The sequence below is a fragment of the Sus scrofa genome, chromosome 6 (genome assembly GCF_000003025.6).
Source record: "Sus scrofa isolate TJ Tabasco breed Duroc chromosome 6, Sscrofa11.1, whole genome shotgun sequence".
In the NCBI taxonomy this organism is placed as follows: domain Eukaryota; kingdom Metazoa; phylum Chordata; class Mammalia; order Artiodactyla; family Suidae; genus Sus; species Sus scrofa.
In genome coordinates this window covers 83,355,867-83,377,746 of record NC_010448.4, presented here as the reverse complement: position 1 = coordinate 83,377,746, position 21,880 = coordinate 83,355,867, and the positions used below count along the sequence as shown (strand labels likewise).

General features: G+C 45.3%; 1 protein-coding gene across 3 annotated transcripts; it reads left to right on the top strand.

Moving 5' to 3' along the window:
* Positions 15,201–21,343, top strand: STMN1 (stathmin 1). 3 transcript variants are annotated; one of them, XM_005665112.3, is made up of 5 exons: positions 15,201–15,738; positions 17,372–17,444; positions 17,929–18,101; positions 20,198–20,389; positions 20,818–21,343. In XM_005665112.3, exons 2-5 carry the CDS (start codon positions 17,432–17,434, stop codon positions 20,887–20,889), a joined length of 450 nt encoding a protein of 149 aa, XP_005665169.1. In that variant the 5' UTR covers positions 15,201–15,738; positions 17,372–17,431; the 3' UTR covers positions 20,890–21,343.

Genomic DNA, 21,880 nt, shown 5'->3' with positions numbered 1-21,880 from the left:
CTTAACCATTGTGCTCTGAGCCCCTAATGCATTCAATTTTTTCAAGAACAAAGTATGTACTGAGAGCCTACTCTTTGTCAGGCAGTGTTCTATAGTAATGAAGAAAATGGACACGGCCCCCATTCTCACAAATCTTACATTCAATTTGGTGTATGTGTGGGGGAGTGAGAGACAGAAAATACATAAGTATATCATTTGCCGACTTGTAATAAGAGGGATGGAGTACATAGGACACTGGGAGGAACAGGTTGAGGGGAGGGGAGATCAGGAGTTCAGTTCTGGACACATTTAGTTTGAAATAACTAGAAGACAACAAAGAGAAGATGCAGAGCAGGCGCTGGATAAAAGTCTAGAGCCCAGAGTATAAGCCTCGGCTAGATAATGCAAATTCAGAAGTCAGCAGCATGCATGGTATTTAAAACCACAGGACTGGCTGAGATTGCTAGGGGTGTGATTGGGTAAAGAGAAGAGGTCCAAGTACTGAGTCCTGCCGTACTTAGAGGCCAAGGAAATGATGAGAACTAGCAAAGGGGACTAACCAGGAACAGCCAGCGAGGTAGGAGGAAAACCAAAAGAGACTAGTACCCTGTGAGCCAGGCAATAAAGTGATTCAAGGCCAACCGTGGCAGGGATGATGAGAACGTGGAGTTGGCCGTTGGGCCTGGTAACATAGACGTCATCCCTGATCTCCAGTGTCTGTAGACAAGGTGGAACATGAGTCTGCATGGGAAGGGTTTAAAGACAGAAGGCAGAGAGGAGTTGGAGTCAGCCCTTTAGGAGAGTGTTGTTATAATGGAGGGCAGAGAAATGGGAGTCTCTGGAAGGAGTCATCAGAGGGTTTAAGGTGGAATGAATTGCAGCCTCTAAACATGCTGATTTAAGGAAGACTGCAGGAGACGGGTTCGGGTCCCAGGCCCTCCTCCTCCAGCTTGGTTTCCTTGAGTTTTCTCCTGATTTCTTCTCCCTGTCCTACCCTCTCTTGTAACGAGCCACCACAGTCAACCTTATCTCTGTGAGCACCCAGCACAGCAGTTCACTCTTCGTGGAAGGATTTGCCAGCTTATCCTGACCTTTCTTTCAAAAGCAGTGCTCTGTCAGACCACTAAAACGGGATATTTTCTGTCCCGGGTGGGGCTACGAACCACCGTAGACCCCAATAGCCTCTACCTCTGCCTGTTGTCATATACCGCCAGTATGGTTTGTCTTTTCTTTGGTGTTTATCTTGGGAACCCAACTGGATTGTGAGGGCCTTAAGGACAGAGGCTCCATGTGATGCTTCTTTGGGTCCTTCATGATACCTAGTTGGGTGCAGTGCAAAGAGTATTCATTTAATCAACACTGAGTACCTACTGTGTGCTGGATCTGTGCCAGGTGTTCCAGATCAACGGTCCTACCCTTGAAGAGCTCAAGGTCCAGACGGGAGGCAGACGTGTAATCAAATAAGAGCAAATAAAATGTTGAGTGCTGGGCTAGAGAAATGCGGGGTGCCATGGAGGCTTAGAGAAGGGAGAGGTTAACTCTGTAGGGGAGGAGACAGGGAAGATTTCACAGAGGGGTTTGTGATGAGCGAGCCCTTGAAAGATGGACTGGAGGAGAGAGGGCATCAGGCAGAGCAAAAATGCAGTCATAGAGTTGCAAAAGGACACTCTGGGACAGTGGTGGGACAGGGGATGGGGGCACGATAGGAACAGTGGTGGGAAGGATCTTGAAGAGACGGGAAAGAGTTGGATTGTGGAGGGCCTCGTGAGCCAGGCTAAGGAGCTTGGCCTTTAACCCCATAGACCTGGGGTAAAGTGCAGGGATGAGATGTCAGCCTTTTAGGGAGAACTTTGTGACAGTGGAGCAAAGTTGGACTTGCTTTTGGCAGTCATGACATTAGAAACAGTTTCCTTATATTTAATTCAATGCTGATATTGAAAAATCAGGAGATTTCACACAAAATCCTAAATTCCAGCCTTTCTAGGCAACACATTGTTCTAGGATAGCCATCAGCCAAAGCTAGGTGGGAGCCACCTGTTATGGATTGAATTATGTCCCCCAAATAGATGTTGAAGTCCTAACACTCTGTATCCTTGAACATGACCTTATTTGTAAGTTGGGTCTGTGCGGATGATCAAGATGAGGTCATCAGGATACACCTTAATCCAGTATGACTGGTGTCCTTATATGAAGGGGAAATTTGGACACAGCGACAGATACTCACGGAAGGCAAGACATGGGGACGCGGGGAGAATGCCATTCACAAGCCAAGGAACAGGTGAGGCTACCAGAAGCTGGAAGGGAGTGTGGCAGGTTCTCCCTTACAGCCCTCTGAAAGAATCTGCTTTCGCCTTGAGTTTGGACTTCTGGCCCCCAGAACTGTGAGATAATAAATCTCTGCTGTTTAAGCCACCCAGTTTGTGGAGTTCCCATCGTGGCTCAGTGGTTAGGGAACCTGACTAGCATCCATGAGGACATGGGTTTGATCCCTGGCCTTTCTCAGTGGGTTAAGGATCCAGCGTTGCTGTGAGCTGTGCTGTAGGTCACAGACGAGGTTCGGATCCCGTGTTGCTATGGCTCTGGCTGGCAGCTACAGCTCTAAATGGACCCTTAGCCTGGGAACCTCCATGTGCTGCGGGTGTGGCCCTAAAAAGGCAAAAAGACCCCCCCCCGCCAAAATAAGCCACCCAGTTTGTAGCACTTTGTTAAGGCAGCCCCAGGAAAGTAGTACACCGCACTCCTCTGGCTTGGATGGGGCCCCACACGCTCCAGTGACTTGGGTTGGCAAGTGCCCTTGTTGGGAATGGAGGTCGGAGGCTGACGGAAGGCCTTTTAGGAAGTGGTTCATGATGATCCAGTAAAGTGGCCGGGCATGGGGTGGGGGTGTCTGTGAGAGCCCCACAGTGCCGACGTGACATATTGACATCTGGGTTTAGCAGTAAGCCCAGAAGGTCTGCAAATCAGCTCTGAGTTCCAGAGACACATCTGCTTTTCTTCCCTTTGTGTATTTTCTCTTACACAACATTCTGCCCTTCACCTGACACCCCAGCCGCCCCCACCTTCTGGGCTTGAATTGACTCGGTGTATGCTTTCACCCTGCCTCAGAATGGGTGTGATTTCAGCCGCCTCGCTTCAACTTCCTGTGACAGCTGTAACCTCTGTTCTCACTGAATTGCTAAGATTGCTGATAGATGCCAACTGCCTGGAAGTTTTGTAAGTAACCGGGACTGTGTTTTGTGACAGGCCATGGGAAAATGGGCTATGCAATGGCCCAGAAATGTAATGAGTTAAAGTATCGAGTAACCCCCTGCTGTTTTTAGGCCCACACATGCCCATTTAAGGAAAGACTAGATCAAAGACGAAAATCATCCTCCCAGCCCCACGTGTCCATTTCCCTGTTCGAAGCCCCAGCAGCCCCGCAGAGGGTGAGTGCTGCCACCTCACCATCCCCATCCCACTGCCATCTTTCTGGCTTTTTGATTATTTGGAAAAGGTCAATTGGAAGAAACAAGAGAAAGCAATCACCGCCCTCAACCGCCAGCCTCCGGACAAAAAGAAATGTCACTGGCTAAGGAGACATGATGCTACATGTGAGGCAGTGTCCTGAAGAGGATCCTGGAACATAGAAAGGACCCCAGTGGAAACATGAGGGATCCAGTTAAAGTCCCCATTTAGTTAGCAGTGATGTCCCAGTGTCAATGGTTTAGTTTGGATAAATGTACCAGGATGATGTGACATGTTAACGCTACGGGGAGCTAGCTGCAGGATCTATGGGAACGCTGTGCATTACCTTTGCAACTTTCTGGACCTCTAAAATGATTTCAAAATTAAGAGTCTAAAAACAAGTTTTTAATATATATATTTAAATGTCTCTGGGATAGTACCAGACTCCAGAATGTACCCTCCGTGATGCTGTCTGACCCTCAGCCCTAAATGCTGTTTAATGGCCAAAAAGACATCAGCCAATCTATTTTACATTTGCCCAGTGAGTCTTCATGGCACTGTAGAGCTACTAAGACAAAGACATACAGATTTCTGCCCTCAAGAAGCTTACTCACTTCGAAGGGGACAACCATGTATGGATAGCTACAGTACCAGGAGAGTGTGTGGAGACCACAGAGATTAATCAAGGCCCTGAAGGTGGAGAGAATTTCAGTAGAGGCGAAAACCAAGAACCAAAGGCTGAGGGTTAGTGTAACTTTTTAGGGAGGTGGGAATAGTCCAATGAAGCTGAAACTTGGAGGCGTGGAGGGAAGTGGGGACGGAGGTCTTGAAGTTGTAGGAGGACCTAAGATCAGTGAGGAGGACAAAACTCTTTTTTTATTTTAAAAATATAATAGTTTTATCATTAATAAAAGGAATATATATTCACTTCAAGAATGTTGGAGGAGTTCCTGTTGTGGCTCAGTGCTTAACGAATCTGACTAGGAACCATGAGGTTGTGGGTTCAATCCCTGACCTCGCCCAGTGGGTTAAGGATCTGGCGTTGCCATGAGCTGTGGCATAGGTCGCAGACGCGGCTCAGATCCCGAGTTGCTGTGGCTCTGGCGTAGGCCGGTGACTACAGCTCTGATTAGACCCCTAGCCTGGGAACCTCCATATGCCATGGGTGCGGCCCTAGAAGAAAAAAGAAAAAAAAAGAATGTGGAAAACTGGAGTTGCTGTCATGGCTCAGTGGAAACAAATCTGACTAGTATCCATGAGGACAAAGGTTTCATCCTGGCCTTGCTCAGTGGGTTAAGGATCCGATATTGCTGTGATCTGTGGTATGGGTTGTAGACGTGGCTTGGATCTGGTATTGTTGTGGCTCTGGTGTAGGCCAGTGGCTACAGCTCCAATTTGACCCCTAACCTGGGAACCTCCATATGCCACTGGTGTGGCCCTAAAAAGACAAAAAATAATAATAATAATAAATAAAAATAATTACTTAAAAAATTTTTAAAAAAGAATGTTGCAAAATCCAGACTAATACAAAGAAAACTAAACTCAACCGTTTTGCCCTCCATGACAAATATTTTGGCGCATTTTCTTCATTATATTTTGCTCCTTGTAGTTGAGCTTATAATGTATACACAGTTGGGTAACCTTTGTTTCATTTAGCTTAATACCATGAGCCTTTCCCCATTTCATTAAGAAAGAATCCTAGGAGTTCCTGCTGTGGTGCAATGGGATCAGTGGCATCTCTGCAGAGCTAGGACACAGGTTTTGTCCTTGACCTAGCATAGTGGGTTAAAGGATCTGGCACTGCCACAGCTGAGTTGGTGGAGATCGAAACTGCAGTTCAGATCTGATCTCACATGCTGTGGGCTGAAGGCATGAAGAGAGGTCATTTAGTACACGTTCCCCCCCCCCCTTTTATTTGTCTTTTTTGTCCTTTTTAGGGCTGCACCCACAGCATATGGAGGTTCCAAGGCCAGGGGTCCAGTCAGAGCTGTTGCTGCCGGCCTACGCCACAGCCACAGCAACACAGGATCTGAGCCGCATCTGCAACTTACACCACAGCTCACAGCAACGCCGGATCCTTAACCCACTAAGCAAGGCCAGGGATGGAACCCGCAACCTCATGGTTCCTAGTAGGATTCATTTCCGCTGTGCCATGATGGGAACGCCAAGCACACCTTCCTCTTAATGCAAGAATCTTTCTTCGACATTCTCAGTAGCTGACCGGCAAATCTCCTATCTAGAATCTCACTAAGAGGTCCATTCTATTGTTAGCTAAGTCTAGTGACCACAGAGTTCTCTCATGCATCTTAACTGTGCTGCCCTATAATGATCCCTTTTTGAGATGACAGATCTTCAAATACATCAAGAATGAAAGAAGGAGTTCCCATTGCGGTGAAATGGAAACAAATCCAACTAGGAACCATGAGGTTGCGGGTTTCATCCCTGCCCTCACTCAGTGGGTTAAGGATCTGGCATTGCCGTGAGCTGTGGTGTTCGTCGCAGACATGGCTCAGATCCCAAGTTGCTGTGGCTGTGGCGTAGGTTGGCAGCTACAGCTCTGATTCAGCTCCTAGCCTGGGAACCTCCAGATGTCACGAGTGCGGCCCTAAAAAGCAAAAAATAAAAATAAAAAAGAATCAAATAATCTCAAAGTTTCACTGATCTTAGAGTAGATTTCAGTTACCTCCTGGAGGGTCCCAAATGCTGTCCAGAGTCCCTTGGACAAGGGAGTTATCGATTTTTTTTTCTTTTTTTAGCTTTCGGTAGTTTTATTTGTCTCATATGATGTGCCTCTAAGTTAAATTCATCAAATGTTTTCAAGCAGAAAAGTGATGTGATTAGAGCCGTGCTTGATGATTAATGCCATAGCTGTCACTTACTGAAGGTTTATTGGGCATCAGACACAACGCTAGGTACTTCACATACATTATTTCATTTATTCCTGACAACGGCCCTATGAAATAGGGGCTTTCTCCTCATTTCACAGATGATGAAATACCAGCCCCAAAAGAGGAAGTCACATGCCCAGATTCACATCAGCAGTAACTGAAGAGTACCTGTAGCATGATTTGAAGCACAGATTCAGGGAGTTCCTAAAACGAATCCAATTAGTATCCATGAGGATGTGAGTTTGATCCCTGGCCTCGCTTAGTAAGTTAAGGATCGGCGTTGCCGTGAGCTGTGGTATAGGTTGCAGACATAGTTGGGATCCTGCATTGTTGTGGCTGCGGTGTAGGCTGGCAGTTATAGCTCCCATTCAACCCCTAGCCTGGGAACTTCCATATGCCTCCGGTACAGCCCTAAAAAAAAGCCCCCAAAAAAGCAGATTCAATTTCCTGCTGTGATGTGCATTAGCTGCGTTACCTTGGACAAACGTCTAAAATTCTCCAGGTTTCTCCCCGCCCCCATGTGTAAACTAATAGAGTTAGGCTGATAAAACAGTTTAGAGTGATAGCTAAAGCATAGACTTGGAACCAGACTGCAAAACTTTCTTCGCCTAGTTGGTCAAGTGACTTAGCTCTTTGCAGGCCTGATGCTAACACTTGCCACACCCAAGGCAGGAGTGCAAAAGGGAAGCCCACTTACCTTATGTCTAACAATTTAAGAGTTATAAATCAAGCTAACAAACTATTTTTTAAAAATATATGTTTGGAGTTCCCATCATGGCTCAGTGGCTAATAAACCCGACTAGTATCCATGAGGATGCGGATTTGATCCCCGGCCCCTCTCAGTGGGTTAAGGATCCAGTGTTGCTGTGGCTGTGGTGTAGGCTGGCAGCTACAGCTCCGATTCGACCCCTAGCCTGGGAACCTCCATATGCCGCGGGAGCGGCCCAAGAAATGGCAAAAAGACAAAAAAAAAAAAAAAAAAAAAAATATATATATATATATATATATATATGTTTTACCCTTGTACCTTGACAAATATACTTTCGTAATAACCTAGGAAACCAGATTTTGAGAATTCTTGGATTCCTTGGAGTTCCGGGTTAGAATGTGGCTGAGCTGGATCCCTCCTCTTCCTATTTCTGGCTCCTGTGTGTACACCCTAGCCCACTTGTCCAGGCTGTATCCACCCCTTACGAGCAGCCAGTCCTGGGTATAGGGGTGTATTCATTCACAGGGAAATTTGCCCTTGGAAGCATAGACCCAGGGAAGGGTTTGGTGCAGCTGCTGAAAGAGGACTCTGGGCATTTGGACAGGGAATTCTGGAGTCCTGGCTTCCAGAGTGTGGTCTAGAAGGGTGCCCAGGCTCAGGGTGGGCACAGCTCCTTGGCCCCAAGGGACTCCTTGCCTATGCAAAGGAGCATAGCTGGAGAAGGCTCAGAGTGAAGCCCTTTAAAGTACAGGACCTAAGACAAGGACCCTGCTGACAGGTCTAGGGAAGATTCTGTCTCTTTGTGCCTCAGTTTCGTTTAATTAAGGTAACCAACTTATCTGGGTTTGCCTGGGACCCTATGGTTGCAGCACTGAAGCCCTGCATTCTTGAAAAACCCCTCAGTCCTGGGTAAACGGGACAGTTGCTTACCCTCATTTCCTCATCTTCATAATTATTAATAAATCTCAGAAGATTGTTCTAGGGATTAACATGAGTTAACTAATATACATGGAGTGTTTAGACTAGTGCCTGCCATGTGGTACCCATGCCAAAGCAGTGACCTGAGCCACACAGTGACAACGCTGGATCCTTAAAATAGCCACCAAGGGGCTCCAGAATTTTCTTCTTTTCAAAGGCTGAATAATATTCCATTGTGTATATACCTCACATTTTCTTTTGCTATTCATCCATCAATGGATATTTGAGTTGCTTCCACATTTTTGTTATGGTGAATATTGCTGCTATGAACGTAGATGTACAAATATCTCTTTAGGATGCTGCTTTCAATTATTTGGAGTGTATATCCAGAAGTGTACTTGCTGGGTCATATGGTATTCTATTTTTCATTTTCTGATGAACCTCCATACTATTTTCCAAGTGGCTATAACATCTTACATTCTCACCAACAAGGCACAAGTGTTTCAATTTCTCCACATCTTCATCAACACTTTTTTGATAGTAGCCACACTAATGGGTATGAGGTGGTATCTCATTGTGGTTTTGATTTATATTTACCTAATGATTAGTGATGTTGAGCATCTTTTTATGTGTTATTTGCCATTTGTATATCTTTTTTGGAGGAATGCCTATTCAAATACTTTGCTCATTTTCTTTTAATTTTTTTTAAACTGTGTATTAAAAACAAACAAAACTCAGTTCCAGTCATGGCACAGCAGAAACAGATCTGACTAGGAACCATGAAGTTGCAGGTTTGAATCCTGGCCTCGCTCAGTGGGTTAAGGATCCAGTGTTGTTGTGAGCTGTGGTGTAGGTTGCAGATGTGGCTTGGATCTGGTGTTGCTGTGGCTGTGGTGTAGGCCAGCAGCTGTAGCTCTGATTTCACCCCTAGCCTAGGAACCTCCATATGCCGTGGGTGCAGCCCTAAAAAGACAAAAAACAAAAAACAAAACCCCCCCAAAACCCCTTTGTATTGAGGTATGATTGACATATAACATTACATTAGTTTCAGGTATATAACATAATGGTTTGATATTTGCATAGAGCAAAATGAATACCATAGTATCATCTAATTAACATCTGTCACTATACATAGTTACAAAAATTGAGGACTTTTTAAGGTCTATTTTCTTAGCAACTTTCAGATATGCAATGCAGTATTATTAACTGCATGCCCCATCCTGTACATCACATTCCCATGACTAATTTTATAACTATAAGTTTGTACCTTTTGACTTCCTTCACCCATTTCACTTACCCTTCCCTTCCAACCCCCACCTCTAGCAACCACCAATCTTTTCTCTGTATCTGTGAACTTGGTTTTTTGTTATGTTTTAGATTCTACATATAAGTGAGACCATAGAGAATTTGTCTTTCTTGGTCTGAGACATTTTTTTCACTTAGCATAATGCCCTCAAGGTCCATACCTCTTGGCCCATTTCAAATCAGGTTGTTCATTTCATGATTGATTTTTAAGATATCAATCCCTTATCAGATGTGTAATTTGCAAATACTTTCTCCTATTCTGTGGGTTGCCTTTTTACTCTGTTGATATTATCTTTTGATGCACAAAATTGGCAATTTTCAAGAAGTCTAGATTGTCTATTTTTTTTCTTTTGTTATCTGGTGTCACATTTAAGAAACCACTGCCAAGTCCAATACCATGATGCTTCTGCTCTATGTTTTCTTGTACGAGTTTTATGGTTTTAGGTCTTATACTTAGCTCAACTCAACTCAAATGGTCTGAGCTCATACTTAAGCTCACTTAACTCAAATGGTCTGATCCATTTTGAGTTAATTTTTGTATATGATGTGAGGTAAGAGTCCAACTTCATTTCTTTGTATGTGGCCATCCAGTTTTCCCAGCACTGTCTGTTAAAAAGACTCTCCTTTCCCCCATTGAATGGGTTTTTGCACCTTTGCCAAAAATCATTTGACAGTATATGGAAGGGTTTATTCCTGGTCTCTCTGTTCTATTCCATTGGTCTATATGTCTATCTTTATACAAGTACCATATTGTTTTCAATCCTGTAAGTTTGTAGCAAGTTTTAAAATCAGGAAATCCTTCAGCTTTGTTCTTCTTGTAGCTAATATCGTTTTAAAGCTTCCATTCTACTAGAAAATGCTGTTTCTATAAGTGGAAGCTTGGGTGAAAAAGAGGGAAGAGTTGAATCTGTTTGAAGTTTTAGACCTGGAAGGCCTAACAAAGCCTCTAGTAGAAATGGGGAAGCCAGATGTGGTTGGTGAGAAGATGTTAGTTTCAATATAGATCACTCAGAATTTGAGCGCCTTGTGGGGCGTTCATGAGGAGATGTCCTTAAGGCAATAGGAAAGGTTGTTTTAGAGTTCAGGAGAGAGATGGGAGCTCAAGAGGCAAATAGGGAGCCATCCCCAAGAAAGGAATCATTGGAGGAAGGCATGGACTTAGATAAGAAGGATGAAAGTTAGGACACAGAGTTAGAAGACGGCAGGGGCAGTGACATTGCGGCCCCATTCCACTTATTTATTTATTTATTTATTTTTGTCTTTTTGCCTTTTCTAGGTCCGCTCCCGCGGCATATGGAGGTTCCCAGGCTAGGGGTTGAATGGGAGCTACAGCTACCGGCCTACGCCAGAGCCACCGTAACGTGGGATCCGGGCCGCGTCTGCAACCTATACCACAGCTCACAGCAACGCCAGATCCTTAACCCACTGAGCAAGGCCAGGGACCAAACCCGCAACCTCATGGTTCCTAGTTGGATTCGTTAACCACTATGCCATGATGGGAACTCCAAATGCCATTGATTTTTAAGATATCATTATTTTATGTGCCACAAAGAACATTTTTGGTCAGCAATTATGACATGGCATTTACGAGCACTCTGAATTCAAAGATGGACAAATGGGGGAAAACATGTCTTAGAATCAATTTAATAAGATATATGCCAGCCACTGTGTCAGGCATCATGGGGAGGGTAGTGGGGTACAGCTATGAAAAAAGACCTGCCTGCAAAAAGCTTCCAATCTCAGAGTTCCCTGGTGGCTCAGTGGATTAGGATCTGGTGTTGTCACTGCTGTGGCTCTGGTTCCTGCTGTGGCACAGCTTCAATCCCTGGCCTGGGAACATCTGCATGTTGCAGGCACAGCCAAAAAATTACAAACAAATAAACAAAAAACTTCCAATCTCATGGCAACCACCTGCAGATACCTCTACCACACAACTGATTGAAACACTGATACGTGCCGGCACCAGAGCTGTTCTGAGATCAGCTGCTCCTTGTCAGGTATTTATAGACGTTATTAATATAGACAGAACTGACAGCTATGTCTTCCTTGGGATTTCTAGTCCTCCCCCTCCTTTTCCCTGATGCCTAAAATTTCTAGGGACAAAGCCTTTCAACCACTTTTGAATGAATTGAGATAATGAATTAAAACATCACATGGTAAGGGTTGAACTGGTACAACTCCTATGAAATGCAATTTGTCACTATCCAAATTACAAATGTGTTTGCCCTTTGACCTGCAATACCACTCTAGGAATCTATCTTGCAGATATACTTACCCATTTGGAAAAAGCCATATATACAAGCTTATTCATTCATTACAATATTGTTTGAAATAGCAAAAAACTGGGACTAACCTAAGGCCACGGATAGGGCACTGGTTAATTATGGAACGTTCATACATTGGATCCCAGATCCAGGAAATGCTTGATGTATGAAAAGATCCTTCATACTCATTGCTAAGCGAAAAAATGCTAAGTGCAGAACAGTTACCGTAGACTGCTATTGCATTATGAAGCGGTTAATAAGAATACATATCCACAGGAGTTCCCGCTGTGGCATGAGATTGGCAACATCTCTGCAGTGCTGGAATGCAGGTTCCATCTCTGTTCCAGCACAGCGAGTTAAGGCCTTTCCCCAGCTGCGGTGTAGATCACAATTGTGGCTTGGATCTGATCCCTGGCCCGGGAACTCCATATGCCTCGGGGGCAGCCAAAAAAGAGGGAAAAAAAAAGGAATGCATATCTACAAATTTGCTTATGTATGCATGGAGGAACTCTAGGATACGCAGGAAACTGATAATAATGGTTATGAGGGGGGAAGGGTAAGCTGAGAATTTGGCAGATGGGGATAGAGAATGGAGGAGGACTTTTTATGCTTTATTCCTAAACTATGTAAAGGTATTGATCTATTCAAAATGTTAAGGTAACTGAATTTCAAAAACACCCCATGGGAAAAGTTAACCCAGTGACGATGATTCCCACCAAAAAGGAGAAAGCCTACTAGTCATTCATTTATTTGGTAATCTATAGTAATCAAGAACTTCTCTAGCAATACCATTAATATGCCTCAGCACACATATGTACCAGGCATCACGCTAAGCACTTTCATATACATTATCTCGTTTAATCCTCACCGCCTCTATATGGCGCAGGTGTCTAGCATTACAGGAGAGGAAGCTGAGGATAAGAGAGGTGGTTCTTAGAGTTGCCATTGTGGCTCAGCAGTACCCAACCTGACTAATTACCATGAGGACTTGGGTTCAATCCCTGGCCTCCCTCAGTGGGTTAAGGATCCCGCATTGCCGTGAGCTGCTAGGTAGGTCGCAGACACGGCTCAGATCCTGAGTCGCTGCAGCTGTGGTGTAGGCTGGCAGCTGCAGCTCCAACTCAACCTCTAGCCTGAGAACCTCCAAATGCCGCAGGTGCGGCCCTAAAATAAATAAATGAGAGAAAAAGATGGTTCTTGTCTAAAGTCAACTGCAGACATCCAGGCCCCATGAACCTGGGCCAGGCCCGGTTCTGGGCCAGCACTGAGACAAAGACACAACCCTTGCCTTTTCCGTCTTAGTTGTCTAGTGAGGGAGATAGTAGATACACAGACAGGTTTCGAAGGGACTGTTAGAGCACAACGCCTAAGGATTAGGGGACAAAGGGAACAGCGAGGCTGAGGACAAGGAGAAAACCTCTCCCATGACACCCTTTTGCCAAGGACAAGCCCTATAAGCAGCAGTGGAACTCAGGGGAGCCTTTGTGGGAGACAACCCTGCAGGCTCAGAACCAACAATGAACAAAGGCTGCCGGTGCTCTGTAAGAACAGAGCAATCTGACAACAGCCTGACTCGTTTGATCAGTGTAGACGTCCCTTCTGGACTTTGAAGCCTGAAATGCTCTCCTTTCGCTGTCTACACAGATCAAATAAACTGGATGACTGCCATATCTTAACTTCACTTTGTGTTAATCTATAGTCACAGCCAGCTCCACAGCAACTCGACCAAACCATCTGAGCAGAGGCAAAAATAATTCTCATGGGCAAAGACAGACAATTCCAAGATGTGAACATTAACTCCTTGTTGCCACTTCAGGAGGGAGTGGATTTGGATGTTAGTCTTAGGAAGCTTCTGAGAAGGGAGCTTCTGCCCCTCTCCAAAGTGAGATGGCAAAGCTCTTTTCTCTCCTTACAGTTGAAAGCCCTTCCTATTCCAAGGCTCCAACATGAACACTTACAAGAGTTGACAATATATAGCTGTGATCTGGTTCTCAGAAAGGCAGCCCCACCCTACAGAATCGAGAATCAGCCCACCGAATCAACACTTTTTTATTCACAGGATCATTCTAGGGGAGACCTTACCCCAGTCCCCTCAGTCCTCAAGCACCAGTGAGGCTCTCAGGAAATCCTTATCACAGAGATTGGTAGGACCAGGCATCTGACAACAAACCCAGAAGCCGAGTGGCATCGTTAAAAAAGATTTTAAAATCCATATGAGTTCTAACATCTTCGGTCCTAGCTGTGGTTTCCATGGAAATAGACATCTGCTCTTGGGAGAAAGAAAAGGTGGGGGGGTGGAAGCAGTGTAAGTGCTTTGAAATAATCCGTGTTTTGAAAGATTTTTTTTTTTCCTGTCACAACATTAATAGTCAGAAACGTGAGATTTTTCTGCATGGCAATTTCTTGTATTTAAAAAAAAAAATGCAGCAAGTGGGTGGGACCTTCCTCTGAAAACCTCCAGATTGAGTACAAAGACTTCAAGATAAAGGCTGGTTCAGGGGATAACAGACCTCTTGGCCGTCGGTTTCTTGCTACTGTGTGTTGCCTGCCAAAATGTCACTTTTCATTGAGGTCTTATCCCCACCCCTCTCCTAGTGTTTTCTGAGATTTTGCTCAGAAAACTGACAGATGGAAACACCTGGCTGTTCGGTGGCTAAGTTTGGTCTGAGAGGGAGAAGCCTCTGGGAGCTTAGAATCTGAATTATTCCTATTCCTGGTTACAGACTAAGGGAAAACCATTTAGATTGGGGGCGGGGGAGAAACCGACCCCACACAAGAGCGATTGTTGGAGAAAATGCCTCAACAAGCATATTTCAGGCAACAGTACATTGCTAATTGTTTGCTTCGTGTGATGTGTCTGCCTCCTGTATGATCCAGTTTTCCTTGTGTCCGGCACCTATGAATTGTGTTTGACTCCAGCATATAACTCCCTAGTGACTAGCTGGACGTGGGGAATCCTTATAGGATTCTTGTTACAGCAAAGTGGGTCGTGTTTGTTTCTTGGCTTGGGGAAGTGGAGCCCACTGATCAATAAAATTAAGGTGTCCTTCTGCCTAGTCAGGATGTCAAAGCAGGTGCTTTGGTGTAATGACCATCACCCAGGACACAGCCTTGGTCCGGGAATGAGAGAAGGGGCTTGGGACCCATCATAATTTTATTTTTTTCCTCTGGTCTTTTTGTGATAATAAGACCAGTCATTCTAAGATAGCCAGGGTCAGACCAAATTCCTTTGTGCTTCTCCTGTGCTTCATCTGTCAGGGAAGGGGGAACCGTGACCTTGTGGCTTCTTTTGTTTTGGTTCTTTAAAAGGGCCCAGCACCGATCCGCGAGCACGTGCTTCAAGAACAAAAGCAACACTTAACTGCAGTCTGTGTAGTCGAGAACTGCTATAGCTCTTCCTTCCCTATCTTCCGGCAAAAGGCATGGCTGAACAGATGGAGTCTTCATTTAAGTCTAGTGACTTTGTTAGACCAAAGGAGATCAAATTCCGTAGCCTTTCACTCTCCCCACCCCGCCCCTTCCCGCAGGTCTCTGGTCACCAACTCAGGGACCCTAACGTGGTAGCTAGAACGCAAACAATGAGTTAAGGGCCACGCCCGTGACCTGTTAGGGCAGAGTGGGCTGATGATGATGTCACAATACAGGTGACAGGCGGATGGCCAGGTAGGGCGCCCGGCGCAGGGGATCTTGCAGGGACGTAGGGTGGCATTGTCCTGTCACAAGGGCTTGGGCGTTTTAGGAGGCTGCACAGGGTAGGGCGCCGGAGGGACAATACGCTGCCGGAGTGCTGCCCTTGGAGCGATGTAGGGCTAGCGGCTCCACAGGGGCGGAGTCCAGGAGGCCACACTCTGAGAGGTAGAGAGGGACCCCGCCCTGCCCTTTTTCTAAGGATGGGAGAACTGGTTCAGACCCAGGCAGTGGTCACTGCATCTCCCTCCTCCACGGCCAAATAACCACTCTGGCCCCCGGCTTTCAGCTGGGGACACCCTAAGTAGCCCTCACCCCTCGCATTGTCCCCCTGCCTAGCCAGCCTGAACTACACTTCCCGAGGTGCTCCGGGGTCTCCAGAGGCGGGGCCCACCAAGGGCTGTGGGGGGAGGGGCCGGCACGTGCTGCCGCTTTCAGCCAATGCTGATCCCTGCGAGGAGGTCACGTGCCGCTGCTTGGCGCTTTTGTGCGCGCCCGGGTCTGTTGGTGCTCAGAGTGTGGCCAGGCGGCTCGGACCGAGCAGGTGGGTGCAGGGCTCTAGCAGGAGGCGGTGGCGGGCTGCGGGCTGCGAGAGGGTGGCGGCCGGCGGGAGGGGCCGGGCCTTGGCAGCGGCCCCCTGCTGGAGGGCGGCGGGCGGGGCCGTGAGCCCCGGAGGGTCTGGCGGGCGGGGGTCGTAGCGCTTTGTGTGTGGCTCGGGCGGAGCCTCGGCTTTGTCCCCGCTCCCTGGGGGCGCGGCTGTCGTGGGGAAGGGGCGCGGCCAGCTGAACGAGCCCCTAGCGTTAGCCCCAGGGTACCATCTAGAAGACAATAGGGGGCGTAGGCTCTCGCCTTGCAGGTGCAGCCCCGCTGGGGTCCCCATTGTCTGAAGGGGGCGGGGCGGCGCCCCCAGGGAGCAGCGGCCTTAGGGCCAGACTCTGGGCGACCAGGGCCGCGCCCTCGCCGACTGACTGTGGGGCTGTTCCAAGAGGGTGACACCCCACGAGAGCTCTCCATTCTCGCGGCGGGGGGCGCAGACAGCTTGGGTGGCGGCAGGTTGGTTGGAAGCAAAGGAAAGAGGCGGCGAGCCGACGGCAGGACTACCCCACTGCCTTTTCCCGGGGACTGCTCCACCCGCCGAGCTGCACCCGGGATGGGGGCCACCTCAAGGTGTTTTTGGCGGGAGTAGGGAAGGGGGGCGTCTGCGCAGGGCGAGCCCGGGAAGGGCGGAGTTACCCGGATAGGACCGTTAGCCCCGCCCATCCCTCCCCTTCCCACGCGCGCGGGCTCGGGTGTTGTGAGTTCGGGGAGATTCGAAAAGGCGCGGGGAGGAAGGGGGCGGGGCCAGGGGCTGGTGTGCAGGGTGTGCTTTGATTGGCCGGGGGCGGCTGGCCGCTTTTCCTCTCCTGGACCAGGGCCACGCCCATCCTGGGGTTGATGTTGAGTCTAATGCTCCGCCGGGGTTAGATCGTTTCGCTGCTTCGGATTTTAAATTCCAGCTGCTGAGAACCTGTATTCCTACGTTTTTGGTACTAGCTTGGGGTTTACAAGATTCATGACCTAAAAAAAAATGAAGGGATGTAGAATTTTTCATGAGAAAATTCTACACAAACCATCAAATATTGTAATCTAAAACCTTGAGGTTCATAAAATTAGTGTTACCCGCTGTAGGACGAGGAGCTTAAACCGCAGGAACAATAGGCGTTCGACATTATTGGTTAATATTAGCTTGGGCGTTTTGTTTTACACCATGGCAGACACAGACAAAGCAGGGGTGGGTGTTCCATTTGCACAATGAGTTGTAGGCAGTGTTAAGATGGCTCCGGTCTCACTGTTGAGTTGAATCTGGAATATCTTCTCGCCAGGGAGGAAAGTTTAGAGTTTATTAGGGGAAGAAAAATCTTGTGATTTAAACCTTGTCTAGTTTTAAGAATCGAAGTGTGTTTTGTACAGGCAAGCTCAGTTAACTTGATCTTCTGCAACCAGCATTCTATTCAATTCAGGTTTCCCAGTGTTTGAGTATTTTATAGATAAAATTTTCTGGCTAATGATGTCTTATTTAATTTCACAGTAGTAATTTTTCTGGCCTTAATTTGTATGGATATGATTTGAAGTCCCTTTGAATTCATGACATAGAAATGCAAAAAATTTGATTGCGTGCTTTTGAAAATCATTTTCAGGGTTTTCCTTGCCAGTGGATTGTGTAGAATACACTGCCAGTCTCTTGTCTTCTATTCACCATGGCTTCTTCTGGTAGGTAATCTATTTGAAAAAGCTGAATTTGCCACGGGCTTCTAATTTGAGAATAGGAGATGGCTCAGGTCTTATGCCTTTAATTTGGCACTAGTGTTGTGGTCTTACTAAGAAATCTGTTTTATAAAGAAGAAAAAATTATTGTCACTTGAATGTACTGACAGCTCATAATTAATTGTTTCATTATTAGATGATTTGACTTGGCCTAAAGCATAATGTGGAGTTCTGCACAACTTTTTTTTGTTTGAGAAAATGATTGTCAAATACTGATGTCTCAGAATGGTGTTTATTAGCCCAAAAATGTTGAGCTTTGTTTTTCTGGGAGGTGTTTAGATAATTTCTTCCAATAAACACAGCTGCTTCATCAGCCCTAATTCTGTTCAGTAAATTGATTTGGTTTTTAGAAAATAGAACAGCCTATTAGAACAGGAAAACTATTTTTCTGAGTGTGTTATAAATATGATATAAAAATCATAAAATCCAGATATCCAGGTGAAGGAGCTGGAGAAGCGTGCCTCAGGCCAGGCTTTTGAGCTGATTCTCAGCCCTCGATCAAAAGAATCCGTCCCAGAATTCCCCCTTTCCCCTCCAAAGAAGAAGGATCTTTCCCTGGAGGAAATTCAGAAGAAATTAGAAGCTGCAGAAGAAAGACGCAAGGTAAACATCAGTTCACAGAAAGCAGGGTATTTTTTTAATGTAATGTGGCAAATCTGTTTTATTTCCATAACAAGAGGAAAACAGAATTGTGGCTAGATATGCCAGTGGGAGGAATAAATACCAGTTATCATTTACTGGGCTCCTGTTACACGTACCCTCTCCTGTACTCTCATTGTCCTCCTTTTCTGCAGTGACGCTGGAGAGTAGGTGTGCTCTGAAAGACCAGATTAGAAAATGGTCTTGGGAATGTAAGTCATTTTCCCAAGTCATATAGCTAGTGAGTGTCGGAGCCAGAATTCACACCCAGGTCTGTCTGAAACCAAAGTTCATGCTTCTCATGCTTTCTCTTTGAAAAATAGATTTGTTGGTGGAAGATTCTTTTTTTCTTTTTGTCTCTATGTTTTGGGGTTTTGATATGTTTTTTGGGTTCGTGTGTGTGTGTGGTTTTTTATTTTGTTTTGTCTTTTGAGACCTGGACAATAAAAACATTTTAAATTGCTAGTAATGTGATTGTGTTGCTCAGCTGGCTCACTGATATCGTGACAGCTCTTTTCCTTTTTTTTTTTTTTTTAGGGCCGAACTCGTGGCATATGGAATTTCCCACGCTAGGGGTTGAATTGGAGCTACAGCTGCCAGCCTACGCCACAGCCACAGCAATGTGGGATCTGAGCCGTGTCTGCGACCTATACCACAGCTCACAGCCGGATCCTTAACTCCCTGAGCGAGGCCAGGCATTGAACCCGCATCCTCATGGATGCTAGTCGGGTTCGTTACCCGCTAAGCACAATGGGAACTGCTAGCTCTTCTCTTTTCTAAGCACCTCTGTTATAAAGTAGCCATCTAAACACTGATCGGAAAAGTCAGCAAACGTTAATGTGCTTGTTATAGAAAAATTGAGAACCACAGAAGTTTATAAATAGGAAATTAAAAGTATTCATTATCCTCCTTCACAGAAATAACTGTTGTTAACCTTTTGGTGTATTTCCCTCTATTTAGTGTTATTCTATTCATTAAGAACTTTACATAAATTTTCATTTAGTCCCCCCTTCCAATAACCCTGATTGAAGTAAGTGGTTTAATTTTTAAATTAGTGGGATGAAGGAGTAGTAACCTGCCTGCTACCAACACAGCTAGTGCTTTGAAGTCTGGTACATTTAAACCACACACACACATTTGGGTCCCTTTTTAAGCTGCTGTAGCACGTACTGTGCATCTTTCAGTGCCACATGTTTTATGTATGTGCGCTGACCCACTGTCAGCACTGAATTACTTCCCCAGGAAGAGGCTGTTTGGAGTGGTGCTTCATCTCCTACCTGCTCTGCTGTTTAGTGTGAGTTGGTGGAGTTTGATGATGAAATTCACATAGTTTGAGTTCATGGAAGAGATGCAGCCGAAGGCTGGACAGATACTTTTTAAGGAATTAACCCTGACCCTGTAGTCATTAGCCTGTGCTTTACATAGTAACTGGCTAAATATAGTGAAACTCTTATCACGACTGGGGTTTTGCAGAAAAGAATTAACAGAACCAGTGGCAGATGCTCCAAGGTTTTCCGGCAAGTTGATGCATCCAAACACATAGGAATCTGTTTGGTAACAAGCGATTCTGAGTGTTTTGAAGGAGGTGCCGTGGTAACAGAACTCCAGTGGTCTGGAAGTTAACGCAGCTTCCACAGAGAACAGTTAACAAGCTTTTCCTTGAAATAAAACTTCTGGTTTAAATAGTAATCTGGAGGCTTAGTCTGAAATTTCTGTCATTTCCATGTATTTTCTTTTTATTGGTATGGTTATATTTTTTATAATGAACTCATATTCTTTAGGGTAGCCTTTGAAGTTAAAAAACCAGACTTTCTTACAGTAAAATGCCATTCCTAAATGCGTATCACTCTGGTTATCTTGATACCATTACGCAGTAAATCTTTCAAAGATTTCCTTAAGGAGTAATTGGGCAAGACTCTGAAGAAACATGGGCAGCTGGAGTTAAATACAAATACTAGAAAAAGAATGTAATTTTCACAGTATTTTGCTAATTTCTTTTGTGATTGTAACTGATACTAAAGAAGGTTTCAGAGACTCTAGCCTATTAAACTTTTTTCCAGTCCCATGAAGCTGAGGTCTTGAAGCAGCTTGCTGAGAAACGGGAGCACGAGAAGGAGGTGCTTCAGAAAGCAATCGAGGAGAACAACAATTTCAGTAAAATGGCGGAGGAGAAGCTGACCCACAAAATGGAAGCCAACAAAGAGAACCGAGAGGCGCAGATGGCCGCCAAGCTGGAACGTTTGCGGGAGAAGGTTGGTGTCTCTTCGTGGCTTTGAGGGGGTTAAGCGCTTGGAGTTCAATGCACCGCTGAAGTGGCTTGAACTCTTGACCTTGATCACACGCTTGGTGTCTTTGTCATCGATTTGGGGGCCTAACATGTTAAATCAGAGGCATCTTATTTTAAATTAAGGTGGAATATTCGGTAATTTCCAACACAACTGAACATTCTTTGAAAGAACAATAGCAAGCTCAGTCATTAAGTCCCATGAGTGACCCAGGAAGTTCAAAGATGATGTCTTAGAACTCTAATTATGTGATTCCCATGGTGTATAATTATATAATACTAGCATATTATTATGTGTATTGTATAACATATTTACTGATGCCGAGTTGAGCCTGTTGCGGGTGGGACTTGGCAGGCTTTTTTACTTGACTGATGATACATACTGTTTCTTTACAGGACAAGCACATTGAAGAAGTGCGGAAGAACAAAGAATCCAAAGACCCTGCTGATGAGACTGAAGCTGACTAATTTGTTCTGAGAACTGACTTTCTCCCCCTCCCCTTCCTAAATATCCAAAGACTGTACTGGCCAGTGTCATTTTACTTTTGCCCTCCTGACAAATATTCTAGAAGCTGAGTAGGACTGTATAGGTAGATCCAGACTGTATGATGTTGTTTTAGGGGCTAAAGGGGAGAAACTGAAAGTGTTTTACTCTTTTTCTAAAGTGTTGAAGTCTTTCTAATGTAGCTATTTTTCTTGTTGCATCTTTTCTACTTCAGTACACTTGGTGTACTGGGTTAATGGCTAGTACTGTATTGGCTCTGTGAAAACATGTTTGTGAAAAGAGTATGTAGTGGCTTCTTTCAAATTGTTAGATGCTGAATATCTGTTCACTTTTAAATCCCAATTCTGTCCCAATCTTACCAGATGCTACTGTACTTGAATGGTTAATAAAACTGCACAGTGCTGTTGGTGGCAGTGACTTCTTTCTCTCTGAGTAATAACCTGTCAAGTGAAAAAGACCCTCCTAGTTTATATTTATTCCAGATGGGGCCTTTAGGCTGGTGGAAATACCCAGCACACACATCACTGCGAGTTCTCTGCGTTCTCTGCCCTGGAGTTTCTCGCTCCAGAGTTGTTTGCATTGTCTTCTGCCACAATCGTCACTTTGTTGTGATGCCTCGGCCCAGATCAGCTGTTAGGATAGTCTTTGAGATGTTTATTTGCACACAAGCATTTTTTGTTTTAGTGTCCCCATTAAAAAGACAGGCTAAATGTGCAAGTGTTTATAGAGAACAGTTTAGAGAAAACTTAAGATCCTAGTTAGGGATAATTGATGGTTTATTTGCTTCATGTTCCAGCTGGGGGTTGGGGGCATCCTAATTCTTTCTTGCCTTAGGAGCCATGACTTGAGAATCAAAAGATTAATAGAACTTTCTGTGCCACTGTAGCAACTCCTATGAACTGAGAAAGGGAACCTTATGTTCTAGAACAGCAGTGACTTGAGTGGTTAAGTTTG

Bases quoted from the DNA above. Each gene is read 5' to 3' on its own strand.
- STMN1 (XM_005665112.3), top strand. The intron at 18,102-20,197 runs GTAAACATCAGT...ACTTTTTTCCAG, and splicing joins CTGCAGAAGAAAGACGCAAG to TCCCATGAAGCTGAGGTCTT. The intron at 20,390-20,817 runs GTTGGTGTCTCT...GTTTCTTTACAG, and splicing joins TGGAACGTTTGCGGGAGAAG to GACAAGCACATTGAAGAAGT.